We start from the raw sequence: 16,251 nt of genomic DNA, 5'->3' as shown, positions 1-16,251 counted from the left end.
TTCAGTGGCTTTCCTGATATGGAAGACCAACAAATTCCAAAGCATGTGTGCCAAGGAATGCTGCTATGCAGCCCGCAATCATGTCATGTCACCAGTGCATCTGGCGCACAAGATTGCAGTGATGCCCATCATTGAAATATACAACCAGACCACCTTAAGCACCTAGCTAGCCAGTGGATGGCACTCTTTTTTGCAAAGAGCCCATGTCCCGTTGGGATTTGTGGTAATGTGTATTCAGGCTTCCTTAAACTACAGGAAGGAAAAAAAAACTACAACTTGGACAGCAATGGAAAGTGGCTTCTGGTAATATCTTCCTTTGGTCTTAAATGAACAGACTCCAGTTATCCATTATGATTCTAACAGTGTGATTTCAAAAGCTGAATTGCTGGCTTCCTCCACTAGAATCCTGTGTTGGAATGGGAAGGATGAGGAACAGCAGTGCAACAGGGCCATTTTAAAAACCAAACCTGGACACACTACATATTTCTTGCCCTGTTGCACTGCTTTTTCCCGTTCTGAAAACCCTGTTTTTCTAGCAATGTTCTCTTAAACTGATCCAGAACCTTGAAGCTGCATTAGCTGACTTTGTCTTTGATCTATGAGGGTTTATCAGTTTAAGCAATCCAAGTTATACTGCATAACTGTAGATAGGCTTAAATGGATTTAAATGGTTATACCACAATAAAACTGAAGCGGGGAAGGCATCTAAGGGGTGCAGGAACATGGACTTGGTTGAAGGGTGTAGGTTTAAAAAGCACTAGTTGGGCAAGTATTGACTACATTCAGAATGGCCTAGTAAGATAACCTCCCCAGTTCAGGACGCAGTCTAAAGCTAATGTAAGAACCCCTTTAGCATGATGGCAGTACCCTGCCAGGTCAAATAGATGGAATATGGTTCTGGCCTATGGAGTTGGGACAATGATCTTTGTCCCAAAAGTGATAGCTAGCTGGCTGGCAGGGGACTTTGCTTTTTTTTAGTGCTGATTCTGAAGTTGGACTCAAAGGCACCAAGAGACCTCAGAAAGACATGTCCCTGCCCATGGAATTTCTATCCCCATGTCCTGTGCAGCACCAAGCTCTGTCCAAGTAATGCACCCTGTTCCAAAGCTCTAATGATAGAACTTAATGTCTACCTAGTTACGGAGTAGACTACTAGTATCCTAATCACTCTTCAGGCAATATGGAGCTCCTACCGAACTCTTTCACTTTCTGACTTCAGTGTGGAAGACGAAAGAAATAGAATCTGAAGCACACTTCAGCAACATCTGAGGCTGTCACCACTGAAGATGTGCTTTCTGCTGTGAAAACCATTCAAATCAAGGCTAGAGACAACTGGGACTCAGTTTCTCTAATCAAGCTTCCTGGAAAAAATGCACTTAGTACAAGGTAGGGGGAGATGGACTGAATTAATAACCATTGTATGTGTTATGACTGTATGACAAGTATACAGCTGATTCATTCAAAAATGCAACCTGCAGTAGTGTAGGTAAGACAGCGTTATTGAAATGTAGGCAAACATTCTGCTTTCTTAGCCTTTCCCATTTGAGAAAGCAGTTAATAAGATGGCAACACTTGTCACATGATCATAGCCAATTAGTATTAGCCCTACACTGTGAAACTGAAACTAGGTATCGGGTGGTATCTGAGGAACAAATACATTTTGTGCCCAACACTAATCAAACACACGTCTTCTTTTTTAACATTGGTTAATAGTGCTCTGTCTCCACAAGTGCAGAGAGCTTTCTACGTGTAATTCTTGTAGAGAAATACTAGCACTTGTTAGTACTCAGCATGAAGAACTCTGAGAAGTTTTGGCACTAACATCACAATCCAATTACTTGTACTGTGTAAGAATCTTGATGCTAATGCCTGACTGAGCCATTTTACATCACATTCAGGCAAACTTGGTTGTAATTGGTTAAAGTGTATTAGTCATGAGTAACTGACCACCTTGACAGCCTTTGCACAAATAGCATCTAATGGTGTAAACCCAGGGCTGAGCTCTTAAGTGTATTGAACTCCTACTCCCGTCACATTTTTAGGGTAGAAATGCTTTCTACAGCAGTTCACCTCCTAGAAGTTGAAATGCTGGTTATAGCAAGCCATGCCCTATCAGTATGAGTCTCTGGGGCAGCTATGTCTAGAAAACTACTGCCCTTATCTCTCAAGCCTGTGCCCATCTCCTGCCATTCATTGCTTCTGCTTGCTCCTGGTTTTGTCAGTCCGTAAAGAAGCAATTAAATAATAGTCCTAAAACATGTGAGTGCAGCGCTTAAACAAGCGACACTTCTGAAACAGAAAAGGTAGCAGGGTGTATCTGAAAAGGGTTGAGCTCTAAGCTGGCAAAACTTGACTTTTGTCTTGGTGGAATACAGGAAGATGAGGTAGTTAAAACTTCCTGCTACTGCATGTAGCTGTACTGATATTGCCACTACAAGAATGAGATTTTAGTCTGTGCTGTTTTTTACTTGCTCTCGAGACCATAAGCATTCTCGAATGTGTGTAACAGCTATTATGGACTGGCTTAAAGTAGCTAGAATCTGAATCAGCTGTGACCACCAACTTCTGCAGATAGTGCTAAGGCATGATGGCAAGGTACAGCTAATGGGAGGTGATGTGTAGTACTTAATTTATAACGAAAGGTGCTGGAGCTCAAGCCATTTTTTTTACTTTCATAACTGACTTGGCAATCACAGAGGTGCCAGGGCTATGAACTCCCAAGCCTAGAGGTGCTGGAGCTCAAAATAAGCGCTATTGATGTGGTCAGAGTGGGGAAACTAGCTTCAGCCAGAGGTCAGGCTAAACAAATCTTGCCATTTAAAGGCATACTGCAAGACTCTTTGGCAGCTAACTTCATAGCAGGGTGTCTTGCTTCACATGGGAGTCTTTCTCATAGCTATATAATGGAGGCTGGTAAGCTGTGATCACATTGAGGAAATCTTGGTTTCTGGTGCTCTTGCATGTGTCAAGCAGTTCGTTGTTGGCTGTAAGGAAACAGTCATCCTCTTCTCAGATGTGCCTGTTCTGACAGTGTTTTACTGAAGACTTGTCATGGTATTGGAGCCTTCATCTCTTGATGCATCTCAATGTACTTCTTTGGCCCTTAGAATAAATCAAGGGAAATGTAATAAGCAAAAGCTATCTTAATGTTTCACGGCCACCCTTCAGTCTCTCTTCCACCTTTTCTATCTCAACAGATGTGCATTGTCAGAACATTTAAAATGTACAGTAGACCCCAGCAGCACAGACCAGTTGTGGTCTGGTCTTAAATTGTAGATGGAAACAAGGTTATCTGAATGCATCATAGCTTGTGAACAAGCTCTGTTCCTGTCCATCTTAAAGACCAAACTGTTGGGACAGCTGTTCCGAAACTTGAGACCCTAACGGTCTCCATCTCACTTAACTCAGTTTGTGCGATTTAGTATCTGACTGAGGCTCAACCAAGATAAGTCGGTCAACGTTTGTAACTTCCAGGGGCTGGATGGTAGGAAAGAAAATGAAAGTTATTTAATGACACTCATGCTTAAAAGGGCATTTGCCATTTACTAAATCTAGCTATGTTAATCCTTAGCTGTTCCTGGATCCCTGGGTAGATGCTATAGCCAAAACTTTCTACCTGGCTGCAAGAACTTGCTGTGGCAGGATCCTCAGCCATTTTTCCAATGCAGAGATTAGGTCACAATGCCCTCTACATGGGGTGCAGACTGGAAGATACAGAAACTTATGCAGCACTCACTTCAGCAGAATTTCCTGCAGAGATCTTATTACTTCCATGCTCAATCTGCACTGGTTTCCAGTTTGCAGACCACCTTAAAAACATTTGATGCCATCAGCAGAGGTGAGTGGGCTAACAAGCCTGGACTCATTATGTTATGGTGCCTTTCTACAAAGGCCACTGATCAGGATTCAGTACCCAAACTTGAGTGAGGTAAGTTGCAAGGATCTTTTTCTTGAAGGAGCAGGGAAAATGGGATGACTTGGCAAAAGACTTCAGTGTCTAGGGAACTGCTCCTTTTGATCTCCTCCATGGGCATTCCTAGAACAGACCAATCAGTCTCAGGCCCCATGCCTTCTCTCTCTAGACAGGGAACCACATCTCTTCTCACTTCAGACTGGGAGTTTAGTGAACTACAGGGGACTACAGCCAAAAATCACTCAAGCAGGCCATCTGCCTAAAGGCCAGCACCTGCACTTTTTTTTTTCTCTGGAGATAAAGACAAATTAGCTACCAGTAACTTTCTCTGACTACATTGCATCAAAATATTGTTTTCAGAAATAAATAGAACAGAAACAGGTCAAATGTACCAGAAAAATTCCAGGACCCATAAAAGGGCAGGTTAAACCCTTCAGCAAGGATTTTTGCGGAGAGGGCTGTGGACCAAAGGTCACATCCATTTGCTGGATCTGAAAGAAGACTCAGACTGTGTAAATTCAACCTCTTATTCCAAAAGCCCTTTCTCTTGTTTATCTTGGGCCTCTAGTATCTGTGTATGTGTATATCCAATCACTCCAGGAATGGCACTTCTCTGGAGCTGTTCATTGCATTCATATTATAATTTCCACCCCCCCACCCCGACATTCGTCTTTAAATTCCTGGAGGAACTGCGGGTAACCTTCCTTCTCTTCTCTTCCCCCTTTGCCCCACTCACAGTTAAGTTGAATACAATTCCTAGCCCACAACGATACACAATATTAACTTGCTCTAATTTTCTAAGTTCCATTGAACATCTGTACTCATGCCAATTTTGCCTCTGATAAGCATACATGTTGTTTAGAATTCCTAGCCCCTCTCTCTCTCTCTCCTGCATAAAATTGTATAGCTGTTTCCAACAACCTGCCACTTCTTGAAAGCATGTAGTGAAGTAACTGAGGGTAGTATAGCAATATATTTCACTAAAGTTGCATTACCCCAATAGGAAATTAATCCAGAAAACTTCCACTAACTTTTTTTGGAATATACTGACTAGCACTAAATAGGCTTTAGCCAAAGCACCAGGTGCACAAGTTACAAAGGTAGATGAACTTTTCCTCTTTAGCTTGTGAAACTTAAAACTTTTTGTACTGTCTGTTAATCAGTTTGTCCATTGCTGACCCCTGCAATAGGTCTCATCTGAAAGTATCTTGAATAGATTGGTAACTCTCTTCTCAGGTGACAATCACTACTTTGAGTATATTAGACTGCTGAGATGGGTGCTGCATTGTAATCTTGCTAGATAAACAAAAACGCAGATTCTGACTTTGTAATTTGTGTTAGCAAAAATAAAATAAAAAAACAGTTGCACGAACAGGAAGCCATGCACAATTTCTTGTTTCTGTGATTATATGCCATCTGTGTAGGACTTTTAGAATAGATTATGGCTAGTAATCCTTTTGTGTCCTAGAAGATTAAGGATATCCTGGTACAGCTGCAGTCAGCTGACCTTTTATTTAAATGATTGAAAATTCTGGCTGCAGTTCTGCAGAAGACTAAGATGTCCCAGAAGCCTGTGCATAGTGTGCTGCAAGTGTTTGTTTACCAAAGGAATGGTCTGTAAAACCCACCCCAGGTTATAGATTTACAGAAACTTAACCTTGTGCTATGCCACAACTATGACATGGCTCAGAAGTAACTTAATAAATGTGTACTGCACTTTGAGTCATATGAATGTCTAAAGTCATCCAAAGGAAATAAAGTGCAGTGTGGGAAATTACATCTAAATCCTATGGTTGGGATTACTAAGTGAATGAGGCTGCACAACGCTGACAATCAGGATGAATGCTTCAGTGGATGTTGATCTATATTAAGGAATGAACATGCATTCTGAACTTTCTGGGATGGATTGGAGGGATACAGATCTAAATGAGGATTATAAATCTCCTTTTGATTTCAATAGTGGAGTAAACAAAAACTATCTCTACCTGTCACCTAGTGTAAACATCTCTCCACCTGGATCACCTGTACAGAAGAATTCTGGTAACTTTTTTCCTTAATATTTTTTGTGAGGGAGAGCCGTGAGTGTACTAGTTTACTTCAGTCTATGTACAAATTAGTACATCTGCAGCAAGAGCAAGCAAATTCTGGGAAATCTAGGGGCTGGTGTTGTGGGGGCCAAATTCCTATTCTGGCAACATCATTGACAGAAAGGGTTGCAGATATAAATGAGGACAATTTGGTCCACTGCTCCCAACTTGGGAAGCATATGTACTGCAGATCATTCCATAACAAAATGACTAAAATGTTTTCATGCTGTAAACAAGCTGTCTGGGGTCTGAAGTAGACTGAGCAAAAGAGTGATCTGAAAGCTGAGTAAGAAAGCAAATTTTTGCAGGATGGGGATACTTAACATAGCTTAACAATTGTTGCATGTGAATCTTGCATCAAAAAAATCTTCAGCTTAAAACAGCCAGTGCCCCAAATAGGTGGAAATTGGACATTAACTCTTATTGGTTCTGTGTCGAAGTATTTCCCAATCTAACAAAGACCCATAAAGTCTTTAAACTACAATTCCCACATAGCTTTTCCTCCCCCCACCCCCATTGCTGCAAACTAACTTTCTTGTGCAAACAAACAGCAGAGGTCTGATTGGGATGAATACTGGTTTTAGTGCCCCATGTACCAAAGAAGCCTTCTTGGTGCCCTGGGTTTAAAATTAAACATTTATAATTGCATATGAACTGGCACTTTGAATTTGTCTTGAACACTTGTGAAAAGACTCTCCAGCTGGAGAACTGGGAACCTCTGGCACCCTCCTATGCTTATTTGCTTGCTTCTATTCCTGCCCCACCCATCGCTCCTTATTCTAGTGAACACATAGCTCTCGTTCTGGTCAGATCTGAATGCGGTATGAACAAGAAGCTGCTTGTAAACTGATAAATAGAAAATAATAATAAATGCAAAAGAATATGGTACCGCTCCCTCTTCTGTCTTCCCTCCGCCACCCCCTCCCATGAGGACAGAACTGTTAAGAAGCATGTTTTTTAAAGCTAAACTATAGGGATAGATAAAACGACAGTCCTGTGGCACCTTATAGACTGACAGATGTATTGGAGCATAAGCTTTCGTGGGTGAATAACCCCTTTCAGAAGCATGATAGAAAAGACTGGGCACTTAGCCTTCTGTAGACAGGAGGCATAAGGTATTAGTATGGAGAACAGACAGGTAATTTTCTCATCAGACTGACTAGAGAATTTAGTGAAATAACTTACAAGTGAAAGTTGCGCTAGAGAAGTTCTTCCTAGATTGAAGTTAAAATGAAAACTGACTCCTGTGGAACAATGACCACTCTGTCCAACGTCTTCACCTTAAATCAATGTGGGAACTCAAGGTACGCATCCTCAACATGACCATGTTCTCTAGCAAAATCGGGGGGGAAACTGACTTGACAGACCTATAAATTAGGTACTTCATGCCTCCTTTGTCAATCACAAAGCAAAAATCCCTTCCAGTTAGCCTGTAAGCGGTTATGTGAGTAAACTTAAGATCACTAGCAGGCCAGATAGATAAGAAAAATCATTCATGTACATGTGAATATTTTTTCCTTCATTCTGTTTCTGGGCTTTAAACTATTATGCCTATCATGATACTTCATAGGTTGGCTCCTCTTTTTTAGATAATGTTTTTTCACAGTACTGTACAGTACCAGTGGTCCCCAACACCACTGCAGGGGAGAGAAACTGCAGCTCCAGGGCTGCGGGCGCTGGTGCTCTCTGTCCCCAGCAGGCGCGGGGCCATGGCTTCTTTCCGGCTTCAAAAGGAGCCGCGGCCCCATGTCTGCCGGGGACAGAGAGCACCGGCACCCGCAGCCTCAGAGTTCTCTGTCCCCGGCAGGCGGGGGGCTGTGGCTCCTCTCCCCTACTAGGTACTAGGCGGTGCACATCAATGCACCGCTTTGGGGACCACAGACAAACTGATTGGTTTGAAACCCTGCTATACCGCAACCCCACATTTAGCGCGATGTGACGTTTTGGGTCCAAAAACTTCCGCTATAGTGGGGTTTCACTGTATTAATTTTGGCCATCCTTAGTTGTATACATCTTGTAGCTATCAAACTAGTTAAAATTCTGAAAAAATGCCACCTTACTGTTTTATCTTCTGTTTTTTCATTCTGCAATGCTTGCTAAATCTAGCCTCTTAATCTGTTCAGTCAAGACTCTAGCGACTAAAGAACTGACAGTATCCCAAATGTACACTGGAGAACTCTTTAAAACAGGGAGAGATTTTCTTGTGCAAAATAAGGGGATTAGATATCTCTGACTTCTTACTACCTTTAAAGGTCTTAAGTGGTGACAACTGTTACTTATGTTTTGAGATGAAATTGAATTGGTCAGTCATTTGCTGGACAATATTGACACATTGCTACTCACATCCAGTGGAGAGCTTTCCATGTGCTACTGGGAGGATGAGGTTTTTAAGCTTTTTTTTGGGAAGTTCAGATTAAAACCTTGGCTTCAGGAGTAACTTAATTTGCACTAGCTGTTGGGGAAGAAGATCCTGAATAGCAGTGATTTCCAGTCTCCTGAAAATGTGGCACCACAAAATCCACCTTTGCTGGTGAGTGGTGCAGAGGTTGAAGACTAAATGCATATGGAAGCCTATCTACAGTCTTGACCTGGGTGGGCTTGGGCTCAAAATTGAGGCATGCTGTGATGTGAAGAGGATTGTACTGTTGACCCTATTCCTCAAATATATAGATGTTGCTGACAATCTGGCATGTTTCATTAGCACTGAATTCACAAACTGTTTATGGATAGATAATTCAGATGACTGTTCCAGTCATCTTGTAATTAGGGCTGTCAATCATCATTAATACACAGCACAATTAGTGCATTTAATTTTTTTAATGTTTGTTAATCGCAAACTCTCTGAGTGGGAGGGCAGTATCAGCTGCTGCAGAGAACCTATGTCCAGTCAGGTGCAGTAACACAAGCAGTCACCAGAGGGTGGGAAGAGAAGAGGGTAGAGGAGGAGATGGTTCTCATCCTGGCTCCAGCAGAGAAGGAGAGATCTTGACCCTTCCTTCTCTGCTATGTTAGCTAAGGCCTTGGCTACACTTGTGCTTTATAGCGCAATAAAGCCTTCAAGAGCACTCTACCTCTCTCCCCATCCACGCTGGCAAGGCACGTAGAGTGCTGTGACTCTGTGGCTGGAGAGCTCCTGGTACTCCACCTCCCTGAAAGGAATAATGTTTGTTGCACTCTTGCTGGAGCGCCGCGGCGCCAGTGTGGATACCTAACGCACGCTGGCCTCCGGAAGTGTCCCACAATGCCTGTTCTAGCCACTCTGGTAATCACTTCTGAACTCTGCTGCTCTGTCCTCAGGTGACCAAGCATCAGACCAGCCCTTTCAATTCCCTGGGAATTTTGAAAATCCCCTTCCTGTTTGCTCAGACAGGCATGGAGTGCTCTCAGAGCATCTTTCCAGGTGGCCATGCCTCCATGCGCCAGGCGATCCCCAGTATGGAGCAATGGTGAGATGCCGACCTCATCAGTGTTTGTGGGGAGGAAGCTGTGCAGTCCCAGCTTTGCTCCAGTTATAGGAATTATGATACCTTCGGGCACATATCAAGGGCCATGATGGACAGGGGCCATGACCGGGATGTGGTGCAGTGTCGGGTTAAATTGAAGGAGCTGAAGAATGCGTACCGCAAAGCATGCAAGGCAAATGGCTGCTTGGGTGCTGCCCCTACGACCTGCAAATTCTACAAAGAGCTGGACGCAATACTTGGGGATGATCCCACCTTCACGGCAGTGATCACCAGGGATGCTTCTGAGCCCAGCACGGGGGGGAGAGGGGGCAGGAAGAAGGAAAGCACGAGCGATGGTGCTGAGGCTGGGAGAGAGACCTCAGAATCCCTAGATGCATGCAGCCAGGAGCTCTTCTTGAGCCAGGAGGAAGGCAGCCAGTCATGGCATCTGGTGCTTGGAGGGAAGGACAAACTACAGAGGAGGTTCTCGGTAAGTGGCTTTCTTTTCAGGAAGGAAGTTTTTAGGTACAGGCTCTTTGGGCGAGGAGGGTAAGGGCTGCATGCATGCCTAGATGCGGAATAGCACATTGCGGTCTATCACATCATAGTAATCAGCATTGGTGATCTCTTCAAAAGTCTCAGCCAGACTGTGGGCAATGTGCCTGCCCAGGTTTATTGGGAGAGCCAGTGTGGTTTTGTCCCAGTCAGGCTAACGTATCCATGCCACTGTGCAGTGATGGGCGAGGGGACCATTGCTGCACACAGGCAAGCTGCGTATGGGCTAGGGCGGAAGCTGCATTGTAGTAGAAGACCCTCCCTTGCTTCCCTGGCTGCCCTCAGCAGCGAGATCTTCCAGGACAAACTCCTGTGGAGAATGTTGGGACAGTGTTCAGGGTAGGTGCCCCTGCAGCTGTTGGCTCTCCCCAAGGCACAGAAACCTGAGGACAGTACAGCCATGGAACAATCAGTCTCCATGGACCCTGTGCTTACTCACCATTTCTGGGGCTCCCGTGGGTTATGTGCACTTGCTTTGGGACAGGCAAAGTGTTGTTTTTTTCCCTCCCCTCCCCCCACACCTCTCCCGCTTAAGTGCAGGGCAATCATTGCTCTGTCTGGTGTGTACATTTAACAGAGGCAGCATTGTTGCATTTTGCCTGTCTAGGTGCAACCTTGAGATCTCAGCTGTCTTTCTTATTACCGTCCGACAGACTGAGACTCCAGAAGAGGCTGCATAAAAGCAAAGACGTGCTGCATGAAGTCATGCAGCAGTCTATAAACAAGAATCAAAAGGCACAGAAGTGAAAGGAGAGCGAAAGGAGTATCCGCCAGGAAAATGCGATGCACTGGCAGCAAAGCACGGAACGGCTGATTAGCATAATGGAGCGCCAAGCGGACTCTATCCAGGCACTCGTTGCCATGCAGGTGGAGCACTACTGTGCTCGCCCTCCCTTGCAGTCCTTGTCCCAAAACTCTCTTCCCCTTGTGCCCCCATGTCCCCTCCAACCCACTTTCCCCAACATCCAGGTTCTTACCACCCCTAGCTGACTCCTACACCCATAGCTTCATCACCCACTCACAAAAACTAAGACCCTTATCCACTGCACTCAGCCCCCCTCAACACGACTTATAGCTATCCTGAAGTGTAGCACTCAGTGCACGGCACTTCAGACAGGATTCAAGAGTATAAAATCCGGACATACTCAAGCCTGAGTGAACTGGTCTCCACCCCTCCCCTTTGCCCTTTTGGTATTTGTTACTTTTTTTAATGAATTTTCTTTTCAATAAATGGAGTTTACTTTGCAAACATTTTATTAGTGCATAAAGCAAAATGCCCAGGAAAGCAACAAGCACTGCAAGTCAGTGTACCAAACACAGCCACTGCACTTAACTCCTGTACAGAGCACCAGACATTACCGGTGGCTTTCAGCCTCAAATTGCTCCCTCAAGGCATCCCTAATCTTATTGCTCCCACACTGGGCCCCTCTAATAGCCCTGCCCTCTGGCTGTGCAAATTAAACTTCCAGGTGTTGACCCTCTGAGGCCCATGCCTGAGTGAAGCTTTCACCCTTTCCTTTGCAAATATTATGGATATAACCATGGGGAAGCTGTCTTTGGCCAAGTCCAGCTTCCCATAAAGAGTACCAGCAACCCTTCAGATGTTCAAAAGCACACTCCACAGTCATTCGGCTCCGGCTAAGCCTGTAGTTGAACTGTTCCTGGCAGCTGTCCAGGCTCCCTGTGTAGGGTTTCATGAGCCACGGCATTAAGAGTAAGTGGCGTTTCCAACGATCACAATGGGCATTTCAGCTTCCTCTACAGTGATCCTCTGGTGTGGAGGGAGAAGGTCCTGGCTTGCAGTTTCTTGAACAGGCCAGTGTTCCGAAAGATGTGTGTATCATGCACCCATCCAGGCCAGCCTGCGTTTATGTCAAACACCCACAGTGATCCACAAGTGCTTGGAGAACCATGGAGAAATACCCCTTTCGGTTAATGTATTCAGAGGCTAGGTAAGCTGGTGCCAGAATAGGAATGAGTCCCATCTGTCACCCCTCTGCAGTTAGGGAAACCCATTTGTTCAAAGCCAGTCATAATGTCATGCATGTTACCCAGAGTCATAGTTCTTCTGAACAGGATGTGATTAAGGGTCCTGAAAACTTGCTTCAACACAATTCCAACCATTGACTTTCCCACTCCAAACTGGTTAGTGATCGATTTGGTAGCTGTCTGAAGTTGCCAGCTTCCAGACTGCAATAGCCACCCACTTCTCCACTGGCAGGGCAGCTCTCAATCTCATGTCCCTGTGCCACAGGGTGGGGACAAGCTCAGCACACAGTCCCACAAAAATGGCTTTTCTCATCCAAAAGTTCTGCAGTCACTTCTTGTTATCCCAGACTTGCAGGACAATGTGATCCCACCACTCAGTGCTTGTTTCCCGAGCCCAAAAGCCATGTTCCACAGTGGAGAGCATGTCCATGAATGAGACAAGCAATTTTGTGTTGTATGCATTACGCGACTCGATATTATCGTCAGACTCCTCACTGTCACTTTGGATCTTAAACATAACTCAACTGCCAAACGAGATGTGCTGGCGAGACTTGTCAACATGTTCTGCAGCCGTTCGGGCTCCATTCCTGCAGACCAAAAGGGAAGACAAAGCACACACTGCACAGAAACTGTTGAATGATGGCACCAAATGTGGACAGAAACACGGATTGCTGGGATGCAAAGCGATGCATCACGGGGTGTTGAGACAGGAGCCAGAATGCCCCACGCCCCCTTGCCACAAGCCACAGTGCCAGAATGGGAAGAGGTGCTCTGTGGGATAGCTGCATATAATGCACTGCTCCAAATGCGGCTTCAAGTGCCGTGAATGTGGCCACGCCAGTGCGCTTGCAGCTGTCAGTGTGGACAGACTGGAGCGCTTTTCCTGGTGCATTCTCCGAAGGCTGGTTTAACCCAAAGCGCTCTACATCTGCAAGCGTAGCCATGGCCTGAGTATAAAATTCCTCATTTGTCTGCAGAGATGTATTCAAAAAGCTGTAGACCTGGTGTCTATTTAACAAGGTCGTCTTTCCCAAGCCCCAGTTAAGAAGGTCAAAGGACAGAGAATATGGCTGTTCTCTGATCCCACCTTAGTGCTAGGTGCTACCTGTATTTTTCTTTGAGAACTTGACTGACAGGCAGTACTTCCCCCTGGCTACAGCAGAGGTCTGGCAATGGAGATTCAAGGATTTCTGCTTTCTTTTGTGTCCATCCTACATGTGTAAGAAACAGCCTTCCAAACTGAGGATGCTGACTTCAGTGCTGATGTCAAACTAGGAGGCCCTAATATAAGTGCTAAAACAATTGCCTTAAAGATTTCACTACTCCTTAGTATGCAAACTCTCTGGCATTGTAATGTTTGCCACAAGAGCAAATCTTGTGGGCTCCATGGAGACCACAATACATCTACCATCTTTTCTTAGTGAATAGAGTACTCTGTTAATCTTTCTTTCCCAGGTTTGCTGAGCTCAGACACAGTATCTGAGGTAGGAGAGGATGCTGCTGCTACCGTTAATATGACAGAAAATCTGTCTGAAGAAGAACAGGAGGAACTAAGAAAAGAACTTGCTAAGGTAAAGAACAATATTTATGCAAGTGGCTCTCACTGTGAATGAAATCTTTCAGAACCCAGTAAGCTCAAAATTTGAATAAGATCCTTCTCTGAACTGGCTGTCAGAATAGAAGTCTGGGAAGCACTGACCAAAATGGTCAACTTCGGGTCCCCAACTTTAGGCATTCAATCTACCTTGATTGTAATTCCAAGCTGGTACTCACAAATCTCACTAAAGTCAGCTAAAGCTACCAGTGCTCAGCATTACATAACTAGTCATTTTCAGTAGATGCCTAAATCAGTGTTAAGTGTCTCTTTAGGTGCCCAGGCTTGAACACCTTGTCCATTTCCCTTCACACTTCAACTTCAGAATCCACTAGTAAAATACCCACTCTGCTAACGTTTTGGGGTTTTTTTTGTAGTGGTGTGTTGATGTGCACACTTACTGCTAATGGTTAACAAGGAAATTAATCTTGTCCTTAATTCATACCAGCAGTAAACATTGTTTTTAAACAAAGACCTTATCAATGAGCCAAAATGAACTAGTCTCCTAAAGCCTTTACTTCTAAAGCTGTTGAGCACCTTCTAGTTTCAGTGAAACCTAAAAAATCAGGCCACTCAAATAATACTTTACTCTCGGGGGAATTCTGCGCCATTGAATGTACACAGAATTCATTTCATTTCCCCCACCAACTTCTTTGCTTCCCTGCAGAAAAATCCCTTTCTGATAGGGAGTGGTGTATGACTGACTGCTCTTGCAGCTTCCCCATCAACACCGGTACAACATTTCAGGCAGACAGAGCAGCTCACAGAAGTAAATCACTGTGGGGCTGTGGACACCCCAGCCAGCGGCTCCTACCCTGAGCTGGGATGAGCTGCTCGTCATGGCTGGGCTGGAGGCAGAAGAGGATGAGATTTCCTCTTCCCCTGCAAGGAGTGACTTGGGCTGTCAGACTCCCCCCCCCCCCCCCCCAAAAACCTCCCTCCACTGCAGGAAGCTCAGCATCCTCCCCTGCTTCCTGCCCCCATCACTTCTTAGCTGTGGGAAGGAGGTGTCATTGTATAGGGAGCTGCTCCCCCATCCTCACAACCCCGGGTGCATCTGGACCTCCCATATCCACTCCTGCCAAGCCTCACCCCTAGAATCCCCCTAGCCAGCCATACTTGAACCCCACTCCGCTGAACCTCAACCCCTACAACTGGAGCCCTCTGCACCCAGACACCCAACTCCAGACCCCCATGGCACTGACCCCCGCCCCCCCCCACAACTAGCTGTACCCAGACCCCATCCCACCAAGCCCCACTCCCCTAGAACCCAGTCCTGTGCTGAGATCCCTCCACTGAGCCCGAACCACCTTCATCTGGAAGCCCCTTCAGAGTCACATTGCACCTGTTACCCCCACACCCCATGAGCCTGTGCATCCAGACCCCCCACACCTAGACCTTCTGCTGAGCTGCCCACACCCAGACTGTCCCCCACACAATCTTCTAACCCCACGCTACCCCTCAGATCCTGTCTGGTTGAGCCTGCCTGCCCCAAACTGATGCATCTGGTGCACAGGGAGAGGGCCCCAGGGTGTTTGTGTGGTATCAGGGTCAGGTGCAGCCTCACCGCTGAGTTCGTGTTCTGGGGTTGGCGAGGCTGCAGGGTGATCTCACCTTTTTGTGCAGCCAGTGGCCTGTGCTCTCCACTGCTATGCTGGAGCCTCCACATTTATTTATTGACAAGTAAAACTTGCAGAATTCTAAAATATTGCATGCAGAATTTTTAGGTGCAGAATGCCATCAAGAGTAAAGACTGCTAGAACCTCCATGTAGTTTAGCTTCAGACCCTTAAGTTTGAACATCTCTGCCTAAATGCTTGTTTCACATATCCTAGAGTTGATGAATAAAGCTGGCATTCCCCAGCTAGTTATTTCTCTAGCCTCTGCTGGCCTGTTTGGTAGTGGTGTTCATATATAGGCAGATTGGTTGAGCACCTCTTGTCTGAAGATAGGGTCTCCACAGGGTGCTTTATGTTGGAGGCTCAAACCTTGGCATTTGGCTTTTAAAAAATGTAATACTGTCTGTCTGTCCTTCTCAAGAACCTTTAGTTTCCAGGGCAGCTACCCTTCATTTTTACAAGAGCACAAATCTTATGCACAGAACAAGTACAGTGCAGGCTTCACTGGTCCCTGTAAGCATGTCTTGACAGTCCTTTCATGTCAGGATTGAGGCTTGAAAGTGTATGGTAGTTCCCTTAACAAGACAATCTTAGATCTCCAAACTGGCTAAAAGAACGGTCTTGTAGACAATTATTCACTGTTAATTTGGATGAGTAGATAAATGAGGCCCTATAGCCTATTAATCTCCTAAATCATCCAGTCCTCCAGAAACACTGAAATAACTGGAGATGAGAACCATTTTTTTGCACTGGTCTCTTCCTAATGTCTGCAGTCCTTTTTTATAAAAAAAAAAAAAAAAAAAAAAAAATTCCCTTTTGCATAAATTCCTTTCTAAAACACAAGAGGAGATGTTAAAACATGGTATCCATTGTAAATTACTTCATCATGCTAAATCAGTGGTCCCCAACCTTTTCGTGTGGCGGGCGCCTGACAATTAGCCGGCATTTCGGTGGTGATGCTTCCTGGCATTGCTGCTTCTCAGCGGCATTTCAGTGGCCGGTTGTCCAGCGGCCAGTAGGCGGGCACACATAGATGCCCTGGTGGGCGCCAT

At 45.2% G+C, this 16,251-nt stretch overlaps 1 protein-coding gene across 5 annotated transcripts in view; it reads left to right on the top strand.

Moving 5' to 3' along the window:
• Positions 1-16,251, top strand: part of TPD52 (tumor protein D52) — a 230,081-nt gene that overhangs the window by 28,754 nt on the left and 185,076 nt on the right. For 4 of the 5 annotated variants that reach the window (XM_032763350.2, XM_032763352.2, XM_032763351.2 and 1 more), the window contains exon 2: positions 13,443-13,558. In XM_032763350.2, the coding sequence (XP_032619241.1) occupies positions 13,443-13,558 (116 nt within the window). Of the gene's footprint in view, positions 1-5,708; positions 5,954-13,442; positions 13,559-16,251 lie in introns of those variants that run through there. The other variant, XM_032763353.2, reaches the window with a different exon arrangement.

The sequence above is a fragment of the Chelonoidis abingdonii genome, chromosome 2 (assembly GCF_003597395.2).
Source record: "Chelonoidis abingdonii isolate Lonesome George chromosome 2, CheloAbing_2.0, whole genome shotgun sequence".
Taxonomy (NCBI): domain Eukaryota; kingdom Metazoa; phylum Chordata; order Testudines; family Testudinidae; genus Chelonoidis; species Chelonoidis abingdonii.
This window is presented reverse-complemented; position numbering and strand designations above follow the sequence as displayed.